This window comes from Apiospora hydei (genome assembly GCF_038363865.1).
Source record: "Apiospora hydei strain CBS 114990 chromosome Unknown utg000002l_segment0_segment0, whole genome shotgun sequence".
Classification (NCBI taxonomy): Eukaryota; Fungi; Ascomycota; class Sordariomycetes; order Amphisphaeriales; family Apiosporaceae; genus Apiospora; species Apiospora hydei.
In genome coordinates, this window is record NW_027117361.1 from 5227830 (window position 1) to 5242278 (window position 14449).

General features: G+C 53.6%; 10 protein-coding genes across 10 annotated transcripts; 3 read left to right on the forward strand and 7 right to left on the reverse strand.

The window, feature by feature from the left end:
* Nucleotides 1–189: 189 nt before the first annotated feature.
* On the reverse strand, nt 190–1884 carry PG997_001666 (uncharacterized protein; the record flags this gene model as incomplete). Its single annotated transcript, XM_066805981.1, has 3 exons — nt 190–1056; nt 1195–1628; nt 1707–1884. 3 exons carry the CDS (start codon nt 1882–1884, stop codon nt 190–192), a joined length of 1479 nt encoding a protein of 492 aa, XP_066675754.1.
* A 650-nt stretch (nt 1885–2534) lies between these two features.
* PG997_001667 (uncharacterized protein) lies at nt 2535–3182 on the reverse strand (the record flags this gene model as incomplete). The annotated part of the gene is made up of 1 exon (XM_066805982.1): nt 2535–3182. The coding sequence occupies one exon, from the start codon at nt 3180–3182 to the stop codon at nt 2535–2537; it is 648 nt and encodes a 215-aa protein (XP_066675755.1).
* A 657-nt stretch (nt 3183–3839) lies between these two features.
* Nucleotides 3840–5215, reverse strand: PG997_001668 (Protein kinase-like domain; the record flags this gene model as incomplete). The annotated part of the gene is made up of 2 exons (XM_066805983.1): nt 3840–4291; nt 4372–5215. 2 exons carry the CDS (start codon nt 5213–5215, stop codon nt 3840–3842), a joined length of 1296 nt encoding a protein of 431 aa, XP_066675756.1.
* An 808-nt stretch (nt 5216–6023) lies between these two features.
* On the reverse strand, nt 6024–6550 carry PG997_001669 (uncharacterized protein; the record flags this gene model as incomplete). The annotated part of the gene is made up of 2 exons (XM_066805984.1): nt 6024–6404; nt 6485–6550. 2 exons carry the CDS (start codon nt 6548–6550, stop codon nt 6024–6026), a joined length of 447 nt encoding a protein of 148 aa, XP_066675757.1.
* Nucleotides 6551–7643: 1093 nt separating this feature from the next.
* On the reverse strand, nt 7644–8705 carry PG997_001670 (uncharacterized protein; the record flags this gene model as incomplete). The annotated part of the gene is made up of 4 exons (XM_066805985.1): nt 7644–7955; nt 8043–8179; nt 8251–8382; nt 8438–8705. 4 exons carry the CDS (start codon nt 8703–8705, stop codon nt 7644–7646), a joined length of 849 nt encoding a protein of 282 aa, XP_066675758.1.
* A 650-nt stretch (nt 8706–9355) lies between these two features.
* PG997_001671 (uncharacterized protein) lies at nt 9356–9645 on the forward strand (the record flags this gene model as incomplete). Its single annotated transcript, XM_066805986.1, has 2 exons — nt 9356–9364; nt 9409–9645. 2 exons carry the CDS (start codon nt 9356–9358, stop codon nt 9643–9645), a joined length of 246 nt encoding a protein of 81 aa, XP_066675759.1.
* A 260-nt stretch (nt 9646–9905) lies between these two features.
* PG997_001672 (uncharacterized protein) lies at nt 9906–10639 on the forward strand (the record flags this gene model as incomplete). Its single annotated transcript, XM_066805987.1, has 4 exons — nt 9906–9915; nt 9982–10095; nt 10171–10266; nt 10389–10639. 4 exons carry the CDS (start codon nt 9906–9908, stop codon nt 10637–10639), a joined length of 471 nt encoding a protein of 156 aa, XP_066675760.1.
* A 60-nt stretch (nt 10640–10699) lies between these two features.
* Nucleotides 10700–11173, reverse strand: PG997_001673 (uncharacterized protein; the record flags this gene model as incomplete). The annotated part of the gene is made up of 1 exon (XM_066805988.1): nt 10700–11173. The coding sequence occupies one exon, from the start codon at nt 11171–11173 to the stop codon at nt 10700–10702; it is 474 nt and encodes a 157-aa protein (XP_066675761.1).
* Nucleotides 11174–11965: 792 nt separating this feature from the next.
* Nucleotides 11966–12697, forward strand: PG997_001674 (uncharacterized protein; the record flags this gene model as incomplete). Its single annotated transcript, XM_066805989.1, has 1 exon — nt 11966–12697. The coding sequence occupies one exon, from the start codon at nt 11966–11968 to the stop codon at nt 12695–12697; it is 732 nt and encodes a 243-aa protein (XP_066675762.1).
* A 234-nt stretch (nt 12698–12931) lies between these two features.
* Nucleotides 12932–13683, reverse strand: PG997_001675 (uncharacterized protein; the record flags this gene model as incomplete). Its single annotated transcript, XM_066805990.1, has 4 exons — nt 12932–13222; nt 13296–13417; nt 13492–13597; nt 13672–13683. 4 exons carry the CDS (start codon nt 13681–13683, stop codon nt 12932–12934), a joined length of 531 nt encoding a protein of 176 aa, XP_066675763.1.
* Nucleotides 13684–14449: the final 766 nt, after the last annotated feature.

Below are 14449 nucleotides of genomic sequence, written 5' to 3' on the forward strand. Positions count from 1 at the left end.
CATACGGACGTTGTCACAGACTAAGTAGCCCTTGAACTTTTAAGTGTATATTTATGCTTGTTTAATCTTTTATTACTACATTCTACCGCTCCCAGCAATGCCCTAAGACTCTATCTTATTGGTCCATTACGAAACATTGGGGGAGATCCCAGGATCCACATTTGCTATCGAGCATTAGCGACATGTTGTTCAAGGGTCGCTATCCTCAGAGATAGACTCCTCATCCTCAACATCATGGGCTGGGAAAACAACAGTCGTGGCAGGGGTCAAAGTCGATTTCGGACCTTGAGTCGACAGAAGATGGGCTTGCAAGAACCGGTATGAGCCAGTCCAGAATGGATAGCTCTCAGTTTCCTGCTGGGGTAAAGGGCTGTGGGCAACCACCACGGTTCTCGGGACATCCATGTGCGACCAATGCCCCTTCATATCGTGCCAGGGGATGTGGGAAAGAGGGATACGCATGTCCTGGGGTCGGCAGGAGTACACTGGCTTCCACCAGGCTTTCACCTTCGCAAGCTCTTCGAACGAGGTTCCCTGGAAGATCCCATGACAGTAGGCCACCGAAGAGAGATGCCTAGGCGATGTCGGGTCGGTGAAGCGGAGGCTGACGCACAGCTCATCGACCAATTTCGACAGCTTCCTGAACTTGCCAAAGTCCACAGTGCCGCGAATCTTCCCGACAATGCGGCTGTGCTCCGATAAGCATCCCTGGACAGGCTCGACTGGATCCGCACCTTGGCTCAAGAGGCCTGCCCTCCCATGAACGCAACTGCCCATGGTGGGCACCAGTAGAAACTCCACATCCACAGTCTGCATCCATATTGGCTTGTGGATCAGCCGGACGGGTGTGCGTGACCCGAACACGTAGATGTCCCTGAACCGTACGCGCTTTTGCTTGTCGAAGACGGTTTCGCCGTCGGGGAACATGATATCGCCGTTCTCGGGGTGATGCTTATCCATGTGTTTCAATTGGGCTGCGATCTCGAAGATGGTCTGGGCACAGTTTCGTACTAGGGCTATGATGCGGGCGTATTTTTCAAACTCGTGTTCGTCGAACTGGGGGTAGTGGCAGATCTTGGGTCGGATATCCTTTGCGGGCCATGTATATTGTTTGTTAATTCTGATTAGTACAATAGCACGCCAGAATTGCAGCTAAATGGAAACCGGAATGAGAGTGAAGACGTAGTAACTTACCTTGGGAATGAGTCGGATAGATATGGCCTGGGCCTCCTCCAGAGTCTGTTCCCGGCTTGCCCGCTCCTCGTTGGCGCGATCGACGGAGGCATAGACAGCGTCTAGCATGCAAGTGATCAGGTAGCTATCCTCGACCAAAAGGCCTGTTCCCATCAAAGCGGCTGGATTTGACAAATTGGCCGGTTTCGACATATTGTCGTTCTCGCCATCCAATGGTAGAACGCCAGAAGCCCAAACCAGCAAGCAGGCTATTGCAGTAGCCTTGCGATCCTTGCGATCAGACACGTCCACCTTTGTACCAGAAGCCCCGACTCCGTGTAGACATGTTAGGACTTGACTTGTAGTTCCGGAGAACTCGGCGTCGAACTGGACATCGGACCCGGACGTCACAAACCAGGCAAAGACCTTTTCGAGGTTCTTCTGGCTAGAGGGATCTGCGAGGAGGGGATACAGCAGTCGGGTGACTTGTACGACGCGAGGGCTCAAACAATATCTCTAAGACGGTCTGGTACAAGTGTATCCGAGGTATGCTGCCATGGTAAACAGCTTCTCATGGATCTTGGGGTGTACCGTCAGCCGAGTGTCGCCTGGCTTGGTGTGGAAGGCTGCGGTCTCATCAAATGAAGACTCCAAAACATTGGCTGGCTGAAAACGAAGCCGAGGGCTCAGGGCATGCGACTGCGACGCCATACTCGCTCTGATCGCGGAGATGCCGGGGAGTAACGCTGCAAGTTTCAGTGCGACGCAGCTGTGCTTTCGATGTGGCACTGAACCAAAATGGCTTTCAGGAAGGTCTTGGATCAAGTAACCCAGGTATGAATGATAAGAGAAAAGTATTGAAAACATTATGCCAGGCGGCCGCTTTGAGCTAGACCGATATGCGGCCTCCGCTTGAGGCTGTGTGGGGTTAGACACTATGACTCGGCGATACTTCTCACTGGGAATGACAAGTAAGTCGGTGAGACGCGGGTTACAAGACCCGGAGTGGTAGGGCAAGTTATCATATACACAAGAGCAATTCGTTGTATAGGTCGCGTATTAACGTCTCCAAAACGAACTACAGTACAATTCTAACATGGTTTAGTTTCCTACATGTCACCAAAGGTTTGGCGCTTCGTGCTGCTTTATACACATTTCTAGATTTTTCATTTTCGTGTCAGTAGCCTTGTGTATCTATTGATTCACCTATGTATCCTAAGTCTCATGAGCGAAGACGCGGGACATAGAGGAGGCAATCTACTGCTATGGGAAGAGGGGCTTTGTAGACACTCATGATGTCTTTTTCCTTGCTGCGCCATGTCCTTTGACCAATCATGGATATTCATTCTCTTTCCCCGTCGCTAATCGCTCATGTTACCAACAATGCTGGCCATGACGTCGTCATCCTCAGAAGCGGACTCGGCAGCCGCATAAGAATCACGGGCTGGGGAAGCAACATGCGGGACAGGGCCCTGGAACAAATACATCCCAAAGCCTTGCGCCGTACGACCGAGTTGGAAAGCCACCCGCGGTGACAGGGAGTGCGAGGCAGCTGCTGGGCCGTTACCCATGATGCAAAGGGCCCATCCGACGTTCACGCGTGTCGGATGGACCAGATCCAACATCCGGATGATGGCATCGTGAACCATTCCCGCTGCACGTCGAAAGTCGGCTTGTTCTTCGGCATTGTTAGGGTGGCGGAGGGCTACCATGACGAATAGGACGGGGATGCCCTGCAGGTCGTCATAAGGCCTTTCGCCCTCGGGGTTGATGGGCCGGCCAGGAACCACCCAGGATTCGCTCCGAAGGACGCTTTCGCTCATCTGGGTGATCTCCAAGTCGACAAAGCCGAATTCCATCTCAAGAAAGGCAGTGTACATGTCCCATTCTACATTTGCGAAGCATGCGGACGTGGGTCCCATTCGCTCGTTGAAGTCGATGAAATGTAGAGGGCAGCGGTCTCGAAGTGGATGGGAAACGGCGGCAGGAAAGTGCTCCTGGAAATCCATGGTGCGGATGTCGACCTCCGAAAGGGGCGGCGATGCTATTGTACAGGACCCTTCGGGGCCTGTTACACGTGATCAGCAGGTTAGATATGTTGTAATAAATCCAATGGTGAAGACACTTACAGATGAGACGCTTGCTAGGGTTATTTAATGGACCTATGGGTTACTGGTATTGGGGTGGACGTATGAAGCGTCTTGCTCCAATACATGCAATGCGAGTAGTGAGCACTCAGTTGTGGTGATGAAGCTGCACAGAGAAAAAACTCGAGAACAAAGAACCATCGCAGCTTTTTGATTATTGCAATTTTGGCTTTGGGAATCACTCCACGGCTCAGCCGCAGCATGCGTGCGTTAGCTTCATGTTGCGCTTGAAAAGATTTACAACAGCCGCACGAGTCGTCGATGTAAGTCGAAGTCGCCGATGAGGGGCACTGGCTCTTATACACAGATTTTGAATGAGCTACGGGACCACCCTTACAAAGGGACTGTCATATTTATCTAATACTCCCTGAGATCGCTGAGATGGGCCTCGAGAGACTCAGGGGTAATATACTGGGCATGGTACATGAGTAATGCCATATCATCTAGTCCTAAGCCGACCACTATGTCACTCCCTGATACGTGGTGCCCTATCATCTTTGAAGGACTGTATAATGGTAACTAGTCAGCCCACCGGTCGAGCCAGTCCGTAATCTTGACCCCCGCCTCCTCCTTCTTCGCCACCTTCTCCGCATCCGAAATGCGACCCAGCATGACCTCGCTCGCCAAGGCAAACGGACACAGCAGCTCCTCCAAGCCCCGCAGAGCCTGGATGCGGTCGACGCCGGCAATCGAGCTGGGGCGGATGGCGCCCCGTCGGGCCAGGGCGCCGTCCCAGGCCTTGGCCGTCTCCCACTTGCGCACCTCCTCCTCCGAGAGGCCGTCGGGCTGCTGGCTAAAGTCACCCGAGATGATGTAGGGCTGCAGGTCACCGACGCGCTCGTGAATCCCGCCGCCAATGTCCCAGAGCCCGAAGAGGAACTCGTCACAGGGGTGCGTCACCGCCGCCCAGTCAAAGTCGAGCAGGCCGGTAATACGTTGGGTGTCGCTATCGTACAGGAGGTTGTTCAGAGCTTGATCCGTTTGGTTAGTTCCTCTCCTCTAACCTAGAAACATGGGACTCGGACTGGGGAGTGCAAGAAGAGATACTCACTCAAGTCTCCATGGTTCAAGATCTTCTGGTTGTTATCGACCGGCTCCAGTATCAGCTGAACCCCACCGGCGGAAATGTACTTATCGATCCGCTCTCGGATGCCGCTCTCCCGCCAACCCTTCAGCAGAGAGCTCTGGTCCGACTCGGCCAGCCGATCCTTGAGTTTGGCGACCCAGGTCTCTGCATAGGTATCCCAGGGTCCACCCTTGAGCAAGGGCATCTGGCCACTGACGATGGCGCCCTGCGCGTCTATAGTCAGCGCCCCAAAGCGGGCGGCGCCGGAGGGGAGGTCCACGCGCTGAACGGCGACGACGAGATCGGCCAGCTGTTCCAGGACGGCGTTCACGGCGTCGCGGTCGAGCGTGGGAAACTGGGCGTCCAGATCCGCGCCCGGCTTGAACTCGGCCATGGTCCAGCCGAAGCCGGCTTCGCCAGCAACGTCGGGGAACCGGTTCGGCGCCCAAGCGAAGACGGCGGGCACGACGGGTGCGAGGCCGGCGCGCGTGACCGACTGGCGGATCAGGTACGACGCCGCCACGTCGTTCTCGACCCGGTTGGCGTTGTTGAGCCCCTCGGCCAGCGGGTTGCTCATGCGCACGATCAGGCTCGAAACACCGGCGGGTGGGGGCGGCGTGGTGCAGGGCTGGTTGCCGGGGAATGAGGATGGCGTGGCGGGGGCGGCCAGATCGACCTTGAAGATGTAGTTGTTGAACATGAAGGGGCAATGCTCCACGTAGGCGACGGGAGTGACTTGTGCCGATGTCAGGCCGTACTGACGCAGGATGGCTTGGACGGCCTCGAGGCGGCGATGGAATCCTTCTTGGTTGGGGCGCGTGTTGGCCATTTTGGTGGTGTCTAGATGGCAAACGGCCTGAATTCAGTATGGGGAAAGTGTATTGTTGTGTGATCGGAAAAGATCAAAGCGGGTGTGGCAGATATCTACTCGAAGGTCGAAGTAGAATGAGAACAAGGAAGAGATTGGAATAGTTTGGCAGGTTCAAGCCACGCTTTAATACCCATGTCTCAAGTGTGCTAAGAAAACCTGACAGCAAACACACTACACGCCAACTGTGTGTGTGTCACCTCAGATGAACCCCGCAATTTCAAGCTGTTTCTTCTTCCAATGAGAAGCTCACCTGCTACTTGACGGGATTCTGTTTGCCTTGGAAGCCCTTTGTTTGTCACTGCCAGTGCACGATCATAAGTGACTTTCATCCGCACCAGCTTACGCGTACACATACATGAATTTATGGCACGGGGTGTCTGAGATGTGCAATTCCTACGTTTTACTTTTGTGGATGTATAAGGGTACGTATCGAGAAATCCGGAGTCGATGAATACCGTGTAGACTCTCAAGAAGCCACTCACTGAGGAGTTTACTAGAAACACATGGGTACCGAACGGTGACGGCAGCAGAAATACTCCTTCCCAAATAGCTAGTCTGGAGACAATGAGTGACATTTCTGGGATAATGAGCGACTATTGCGTTACTACGAAGTACCTAATAAGAAATACCCTTCCTAAGTACCAGAGTAGTGTATCCCACAATCTTCCCATCCATTTGATGATTCAGCTTCGACCTCCGATGGCATCCCCTGCTGATGCCCAAGTCAAGCCAGGACGACAGCCTGTTCCTTGAGTAGAACCTATATCTAGGCCTTCTCAGCAGCATTGCGCTCCTTGATGTAGAGCCAGCCAGCACGCGTAGCCGCGGCATCGACATTGTTGTCCTGGGCTTCCTCGACATCGCGCTCCTTGATGTAGAGCCACCCGGCACGAGTGGCAGCGGCGTCGACGTTGTTGTCGGCGGGCTCGGCGGACGGAACCGCCTTGCCGGCGTGGACGGCCTCGGTATCGCGCTTGATGTAGAGCCAGTCAGCGCGGGTGGCGGCCGCATCGACATTGTTGTCCTGGGCTTCCTCGACGTCGCGCTCCTTGATGTAGAGCCAGCCGGCGCGAGTGGCAGCGGCGTCGACATTGTTATCGGCCGGCTCGGCCTGGACCTCCTTGAAGTGAGCATGCTCGACGTCACGCTTCGTGTCCTGGGTTATTCGTTAGAAATACTTACGGAGAGCAGCTAGGTCGAGGGGGGTATCGGAAATAGAGCACTAACATCGAGGGGCAGAGCAGTGACAGTCAGGCCGAGGATGGCAATGGCGAGGGCAGCGGTGAACTTCATGGTGGCTGTGGATGCAAATGAGCTTGTTTGAACTGTAATCGTCTGTGCTTGGGAGTTGTGATGTGATGTGAAGATACCCCTATTTTCTCTGGGGATCGCCGTGGATCTTTGATCTTTATAGCCATCTGTCTCGTTATCGGAGGCACTTCAAAGTGGTGTATATTGAGTCCATGTCCCGTTTTCTCCCGCAGAGTTGCACATGAAGCCCATCTTCCAATCACGACATTAGGTTCGAGTACGGAAAATGGACCGGTGTATTGCGACAGTGTCGGGTCGGTTGGCCAAAACATGCAGCCCCCTCCCCCTTTTCGCCCACCCAGTCAGTCTCAGAGCACGGGCACTCGCTGATCAACCTGTGGTGAATTTCTGATGGTCATATGATCAAAAGTCAATATGATCTGCACTTATCCATGTAAAAGACGCAGAAAGTGTCCATCTACAAGGCTCTGCATGCGTGACCGAGAAAGCATTATGCGTCTACCGAGATGTTAACGTCAAGCCTCCCGAGGAAACCTGAATGTATGACTTTGCATATGGATGCGGGGTAGACGAGTGGTAGCGCTACGCATGCCGTAAGGATCAGTTGTAATAAGTATATTACCTGCATGTCTCGATATTGGTAATGAGGCAATATTGCGTATGAAGGTGATCTTGAACTTATACAGAAGGTACAGGTAGGCTATTGTGTCTCGCATCATCCGGGACCGGTCAGCCCGCCACTTTCCCCGTCTGTGTGAGGGACTGCATGGTTCACTTGATGTGGAAGCCATCGTTCTGGCTAGCCTTGTGGCAACAACTTCTGCAATATGCCATGGCCAGACCAATCCTTCGTTGATCGTTCTACGTACTTGCAGCCGGAATGGTTGCTCGCCGTTTCCTCCCGCGTAAATCAGCAAACTACGCGTGAGATCTACATGTACAAATTTCATCCTATGGTCAAGAATACAAGGTACGGGCACAGAATGTGTGCCTAGAGGTGCCATAACTACGGCTGGAGTGAAGGCGAACAGGATTATAATGGGCCTAAGTACAACTAGCTAGAATCAACATGAGAATAATTGCAAATGTTTTCCTCGGCGCGAACAACGGCCAACTACTCCCAAACTTCGACTCCTTCCGGTCTGGTCTTTGGTGGGTAGTATGTCATCAGGTTGTCTTGAGCCCAGTCATGGAAGTGACCCCAGTCCACACATCTGTGGCGACTTTGCAGGTTGGCCCAGGCCTGATCGTGCCGGCTCACCCAGTGGTACGAGTAGATGTTTAGGTCGGGGTGGCACATCAGACTCTGCCGGAGCGTCTCGATGCAGTGGTCCTTGTGCTCCTGCCGCTTCTCGGCGGACTCAGCCAGCATGTCAAAGTCGATAACTTCATAGTAGTCCATGTAGGAATACATCCGCACGTAGTTCTGCGAACTCATTTAGTAGTGCGCTGGGGTATCATTGACGTCTGCCTTTTAGGGCGTAGCAGAACAAAACATCATCGGCAGACTTACGAGGCAATGTAACTGATGGAAAACTTCCATACCAGCCTCGAAGAGGCCAGTGTGCTCGCCATCTTTCATGAACTCCACCGCCCCACGGGATTTGTTCATCGATTCCAACGTGGATCGACCCACTCCGAAGTTGCGCACTTCAAGCAGAAATCAGCACAATAAGTACTTGGACAGTTTGAGTTCAAATAGCAGTGTCCCGGATACGTACACTCAGACAGGTCATACCAAAGTTTATCGACCTGCTCGTTGGGAGGCCCCATATACGGAGACGGGGCGCCCGTGAAACGGGGATTAAAATGTTGCGTCTCGAACCGGACGGCGTCAGGTTCCCGCAACGCATCTGCCTCAGAACGTTAGCCAAGAATGCACCGCAGAAATTGCTTGGTGCTACTCACCCCAGGCCGTATCTAGGCACGCGCGTTCGTCAACGACTTGAAGCTGAGAGTGAGAAAGAAACCCAATGGCGAAGGACACTGCGGACGTAAGAACTAGGCCGAGGGTTTGCAGTGGCCTTTGACATCGTCCAGCCCGTCGTTTGCGCGAAAGACTGTCCTCTGAATCCAGCGGCTCGTCATGAAACGTGTCTGACGAGGCCTCTGAGAGAGGGGCCCTCTCACTGTCCTGGTGAGTCTCACCAAGCTTGGAGTATTTAGAGTCCGCCATCGCGCTTGAGTGAAGCGGTGGTATATGAGAAAAAGTGTAGTTATGTTGCTGGGGCACGAATGAAGATGTCTTATGATGAGGAAACGAAGGTACTAGCAGATGACGATGGACGGCGAGGCCCGATGAGTCTACTAACCAAGGAAGAACTTCTCTTACTTGATCTCAACTACGTCCACTCGTCATCGGATGAATGAATTTGATAGGAACCCTGATGGCCAGTCGTTGTAGTCCTACGCCGCCATCAAATTAGTAATGGAAAGCGGAGGCTCAATTTACAATGCATTAGTCTAGATCGACCTGCAGAGGTCTGTCGTACAAAATATATTAAGCCTGGGTCAGCACTAGCTAGTAAGGCAAACAGAAAAGCTTGTTTTATTGCATATGCGCATTGGAATCTGCCAAGCCGGTATGTACTCTGTCTGACCCCTATTGTACCAGGGAATGATCGACAGAGGCGTCAGGCAAGACACCCACCGGTTTCCCAGATTACGCGGGGGGCCGTAGAGGGCATCCGATTGGCTTTCTTGACGGGTATGCACACACGCGCGCACGCACACACACGTAGAACGGCCAGTTCGTGCTGTGACAGCTGAATGCGGCTCCCACCGTTGTCACGATGGTCACTCACACCCATGGCGAACCATCACATCATGGTGCAGGTGAGATGGACGGGGTGTTAAGCTGCCGTACCACCTAGCGATAGCCGGCAGGCACATCAAAGGCCGAAGTTGGCGGAGATGCGGAGATCGTCATTCGACGAAGGGAGATGTATGCATACGGTATGAGCCTGGAGGACCATGACACGCCGAAATCGCCAGGAGAGAACAGCGCCAAGCTCTGGTATCTCGAGACTCCCACTTCACCTGGGCCCTCCATTTTCCAGGCTTTCTCCGTTCATTCCTTACCCTGTGCCCAGAACGCCGAGTCCCATCGCATCTGACTCGCTTGTCACTTCACTACGCCATCATGAACTCTCCTAGATATGCCAAACTGTCCGCTCACGACGGCGACAACTTGTCCGAGACCCTGTCGTCCTCGGCGCCTACGCCAAGATCGTGGGCTGCCCAATGTGCAAATGCTTTTCAAATTCTTCGTGTCGGTCTCGAGACAGCCCTCCTTCTGTCTCTTCTAGCTCTTATTTTCTCTCGGAATGGCCCGGACCCAGGCTTTTGGCATGCTCCTTCCAGCAACTTGGGCATCATGCCTCACTGTGCGTCCGCTCCTACAAAAAGGCTGGTCCATAATAATCCAAAGATACTAACGTCAAAACCCGCAGTCGCGACCAAGGGAGTTCTCTTCCAAGCCGACGAGAACTTCATCAGTGCGGGCAGCTTTGCCAACCTCACCGCTCTCGAGGACACGCGCAAGTACTGGACAAAGATGACAGTCGGTAAGTGCCTACCAATACGATTTACTTGTCGGTGCATGTGTACCAGACCCATCTGCTAATGACAGACGGCTGCAGGGGGCCGCGGCGCCATCGTCGTCGATCCCGTCGACCGGTCGGGCCTGTCGGACCCGTATGAGATTCCCATCCCAGAGCACGAACGCAAGGAGGACGGTCGAAGCAAAGAGGAAGTATACATGGTCGCTGTGTTTCACCAACTACATTGTCTAGTACGTACTGCATGCCCCGTAGACGTTACCCGCCCAACGCACACTTGGCTAACACCGTGTGCACAGTCCACTCTGATGACTTCGTACGGGCACGCCGTGATCGAGGGAAGACGCCTGAAGATCTGGACCACGACGCGCACTGTTTCGATCTACTGAGACAGTCTCTCCTCTGCGCGGCCGATACCACAGTAGAGGGCCAGACAGGCTATGGCATAGGTTGGGGCACGATCCATCAGTGCAAAGACATCGATGCGATTAGAACGTGGGTGGAAAACCGGGCCGGATTTGCATGGCATCACTTCCCTGGAGCACTGTAGATAGACACAGATTGAAGGGCACAGGGGTATACGGACGGAAACATCAACGGTCTATCTTGATCAAGTCGCTGGTTGTACCTTAGTTGACAAGCATGACGGAAACTTCCTCAAGATCCGAGTGTTCAATACCGCAGAGTCCGCGTCCTCCATCAGTAACATATGTTCGCAATGCACGGTATGGTTGTAGTTCCCGATATAGCTGTCGATCAAGTGCCCTTTTCCCAGCGCGCGGTGCAACTTCTTCCACATGAACGTGCAGTGATGCTTGTGATACCGAGACGACACAAAGAGGTCTCTCTCGCCCAAGAGGACCTCCTCTTTGGACACCGGCTGCGTCCCGTTCTGGTCGAGGAACCACTGCCAGTCCTCCGTAGTCTCGAAGTCGTGCGTGAGCTGCTCATCGAAGCAGGCGGGCGGAAGCCACGAGAAGCTCATGATGTCAAAGTGGCAGCCTAGGGCGGCGGCTTCGACTGACGAGTTGCCACACTGGGAAAGTGCCCGCTTGGGCGCTAGATCGTCTTCCAGAAGAGGCATGCTTGAGGCAAAGATGAGCCAGACAGCTGTCATGGATATGGTCGAGACACCAATGATGACGTAGAGCCAGTGTGATCGGGCACTTGGGGAAATCATGACTGGGGCTTCCTTTCCTTCATTATCACCTTGGGGCTCGAGTGGGTGAGAATATTCCTGAGAGACGAACGAAACATGATTGGGCATTTTGCTTAGGATAGCAGTGTGCTTAATGATCTTTGGTGGACTTGACAAAGGGGTGGAATCTAGTAGGTGAAGCAAGAATAAGTGTATGATAGGAACTATTGCTAGAAATGAAAAGTTGCTGCTGCCCATGCATCATGTATACGGGTGAGGGGGTGGGGGGGAAGGCGCCCTGCACCCTTGAGCACCGTCAACCATCTTATCCTGTACGACACGCCTATCCCATAGGCCCGCTAGTAACGGCCAGTAAAATGAATAATCACACACGCTTTTTCTACTCTTCTACTTACCACCTTACCTGGTATCTCTTTGAACCCCAACTCCATTTACCTGTACGCGTTCCGAACACAGCCACCATGAACTCCTCAGGATCAGAAAGGGCAGAAGAGGTCCAGGTCTTCCTCAATCCAAACCAACACAAGAATGACTTCTCCACTCCATATCCTTGGCTTTTGAAGTCCAAACTGGGACGTCTGCTTGCCGCTTCTCTTCTCTTAAACGCCATTCAGATATGCGCTGGCATCACTCTTCTAGTCTGGGCTCTCACAAAGAGCTGCAATGTACCGGTCTCGGCATCATCGCCCACCCATCATGAAACGGGTGGTATGAATGATGACCTCAAAGCGGTGGCATCTTACTGTATGTATCACCATCCACTCAAACATTCCCGTCAGGTTTCTGACCATCTCAGCGCCCATTTTCGATGAAGTGGACTTGAAACTGCAGTACCAAAAGTTCAACGGCCGCATCCACGATAACATTTCCATATACCGCCAGGACCCGTCTCCCGAGGTTGATGCTGCCTGGGACCGCCTCTCTGCCGAGGGGATCGAGATCATCACCGTCGACGAGGACGCCGTCGTCCTCTCCGGCAAGACCCCGGGCCTCAGCGTCAAGGCGCCCCTAAGCTGGGGCCGCGGGGACCAGGCCTACGTCGCCCAGGTCGACGTCTTCCACCAGATCCACTGCCTGAACGAGCTGCGCAAGGAGATCAATTTCGGCTACTACTACGGCGCCGATGGCCGGCTCAACCGCCCCGGCGGCCCGCCCGCCGACCACGTCGAGCACAAGCGGCACTGCCTCCACATGCTGCTGCAGAACCTCATGTGCCACGCCGACGTCGACGTCATCACGCACAACTGGATGCACTACGACGTCCCGGACCAGCCGAACCGCCCGGCCGCCGAGCCCTTTGCCGACTTCAACGTGATCAAAAAGTGCCGCGACTTTGAGGCGCTGCTCGGCTGGGCGCAGCGGAATGCGGTCCGTGATCTGCCGAAGCGGTGGGCGGAGCTGAAGATGCCCGAGGGGGCAGAGTATGTCGAAGGGGACGGATACTGGTAATAGCTTCAATATCTCATTTGTCTGTCGGCCAGGGTCGAAGAAAAAGAGGACTTGCTGGGAGACTGGGGTTGGAGGTTTATGATCTTAGCTTGCAGTGATTAACAAACATACTATTACATACATGAAAATCAATATGCTGAGCTCCACGCGAGTCGCAATTCATGTAGGCAATGACGAGCATGGGAAAGCAAGGATAGCCGGTTCATTAGAAGTATTACGACTATGGACTACATGCTAATTCTGGAGGGGGTCCGGCACATATGTCTTCCTGTCGAAGTGATCGACCGCATTTCGCTTGGCCCATTCCCTGATCACGTCAAAGTCACGGCAAGTGTGGGCGACCTGGGCGACCTCCTTCGCCTCCTGCATCTGCTCGACCCAGCGCCAGGGCAGCGGGGTGATGTCCGCGGAGCACATCAAGCTCTGCCGGAGTGCATCGTAGCAATGCTCCAAATGCTCGATGCCCATGAGTTCGTGGTCAGGCGGATAGTCCGTCTTGCTGTACAGGCGCTTCCTGAGCATGTTCTGGGTGAGTTTTTATACTTGGTATCAGCTATGGCCGCTTGCGAGATCTTTTGGCGCAGAAGAATGAACTTACCAGGCAGTGAAGCTGGTGGAAAACATTGAGCTGAATCACATATTGCCCCGGCTCGCCAGGGATCGGCACCGTCTTGTTGACCAGCTGCGATGCCTTGTCCATGGGAATGCGGCTGATGCCGACTACACGTAGAGTTCGTCAATGGGGAGGCATGCATTATCGAAGAGGATGTTTGTGGCAGGACTTACAGCCGTACAAGTCATCCCATTGGGCATCCCTCTCGGGCGTCGGGGGCCTTGGTAGGGGGAGCGCTCATGTCCAAACCCGCCCGTGAAGACGATGTTCTTGTACTGAATCAGATCCTTTACCGGCGCTGATACTGCGTCAGTTGGGGCTCATAACTCTCACGTCAGTCGTTTGCGTCGTCTTCACTCACAATAGACCTCATTTTTGATTGCCGTACAGGGCCTATCAGTTGACCACAGCCCTGCCGAAAGCATTAGACAGATGAAGGCCAGCACGAATACAAGTAGTGTGCATATAAGATTGGTCCGCTTCAGCCGTCTGGTTTCGGACTCTGTGGTATCGTATATTCCGCGTCCCATAGGATGCAAGAAGGGCACATCGGAGCTTTCTTGATCCCCCTCAAAAGAGCTGACAGAAGGCCCCATTGTTGTTCGTGAATGTGAAAAGGCACAAGGGATAATCTCAATAGAAAGGCTCAATGCAAGCTGTTTCGAAAAACAAATTGTGAGCGAAAAGGAGGAGCAAAACTTGTGTGCTCATGGCAACGAGTACACGTAGAAACAAGCCGAATACAGACGACAGGGTAACTGGCAAGGCAAGGAAGTCCGAGCAAGAATTGCCCCAGGCGGTCTAAGCATTCGGCAGGCTGCCGTTTAGGTCAGCACTTATGCACGCCCACATTACTGGTTGCCGTTTCATGCGAGTGAGATTGGTGCGACGTACAAAGGGGCCACAGGCAAGTTCAACGTACACATTATGCAACAAAGCGATATTGTCGGCCGTGCCTCGGATGCTGGCATGCTTGGAGCACTGAATCGTACCCCTGGACCGTACTACGGATCGTGCACCAATAGCGCAACAGGTACGCTGATATGCGTGGCGTCTGTGGGCTTCAGATGTGTTTTCACATCATGAGCCAGTCATGCCGACTGTTCCGGGAAAAGACAGACAAACGAACGTCTCCCACA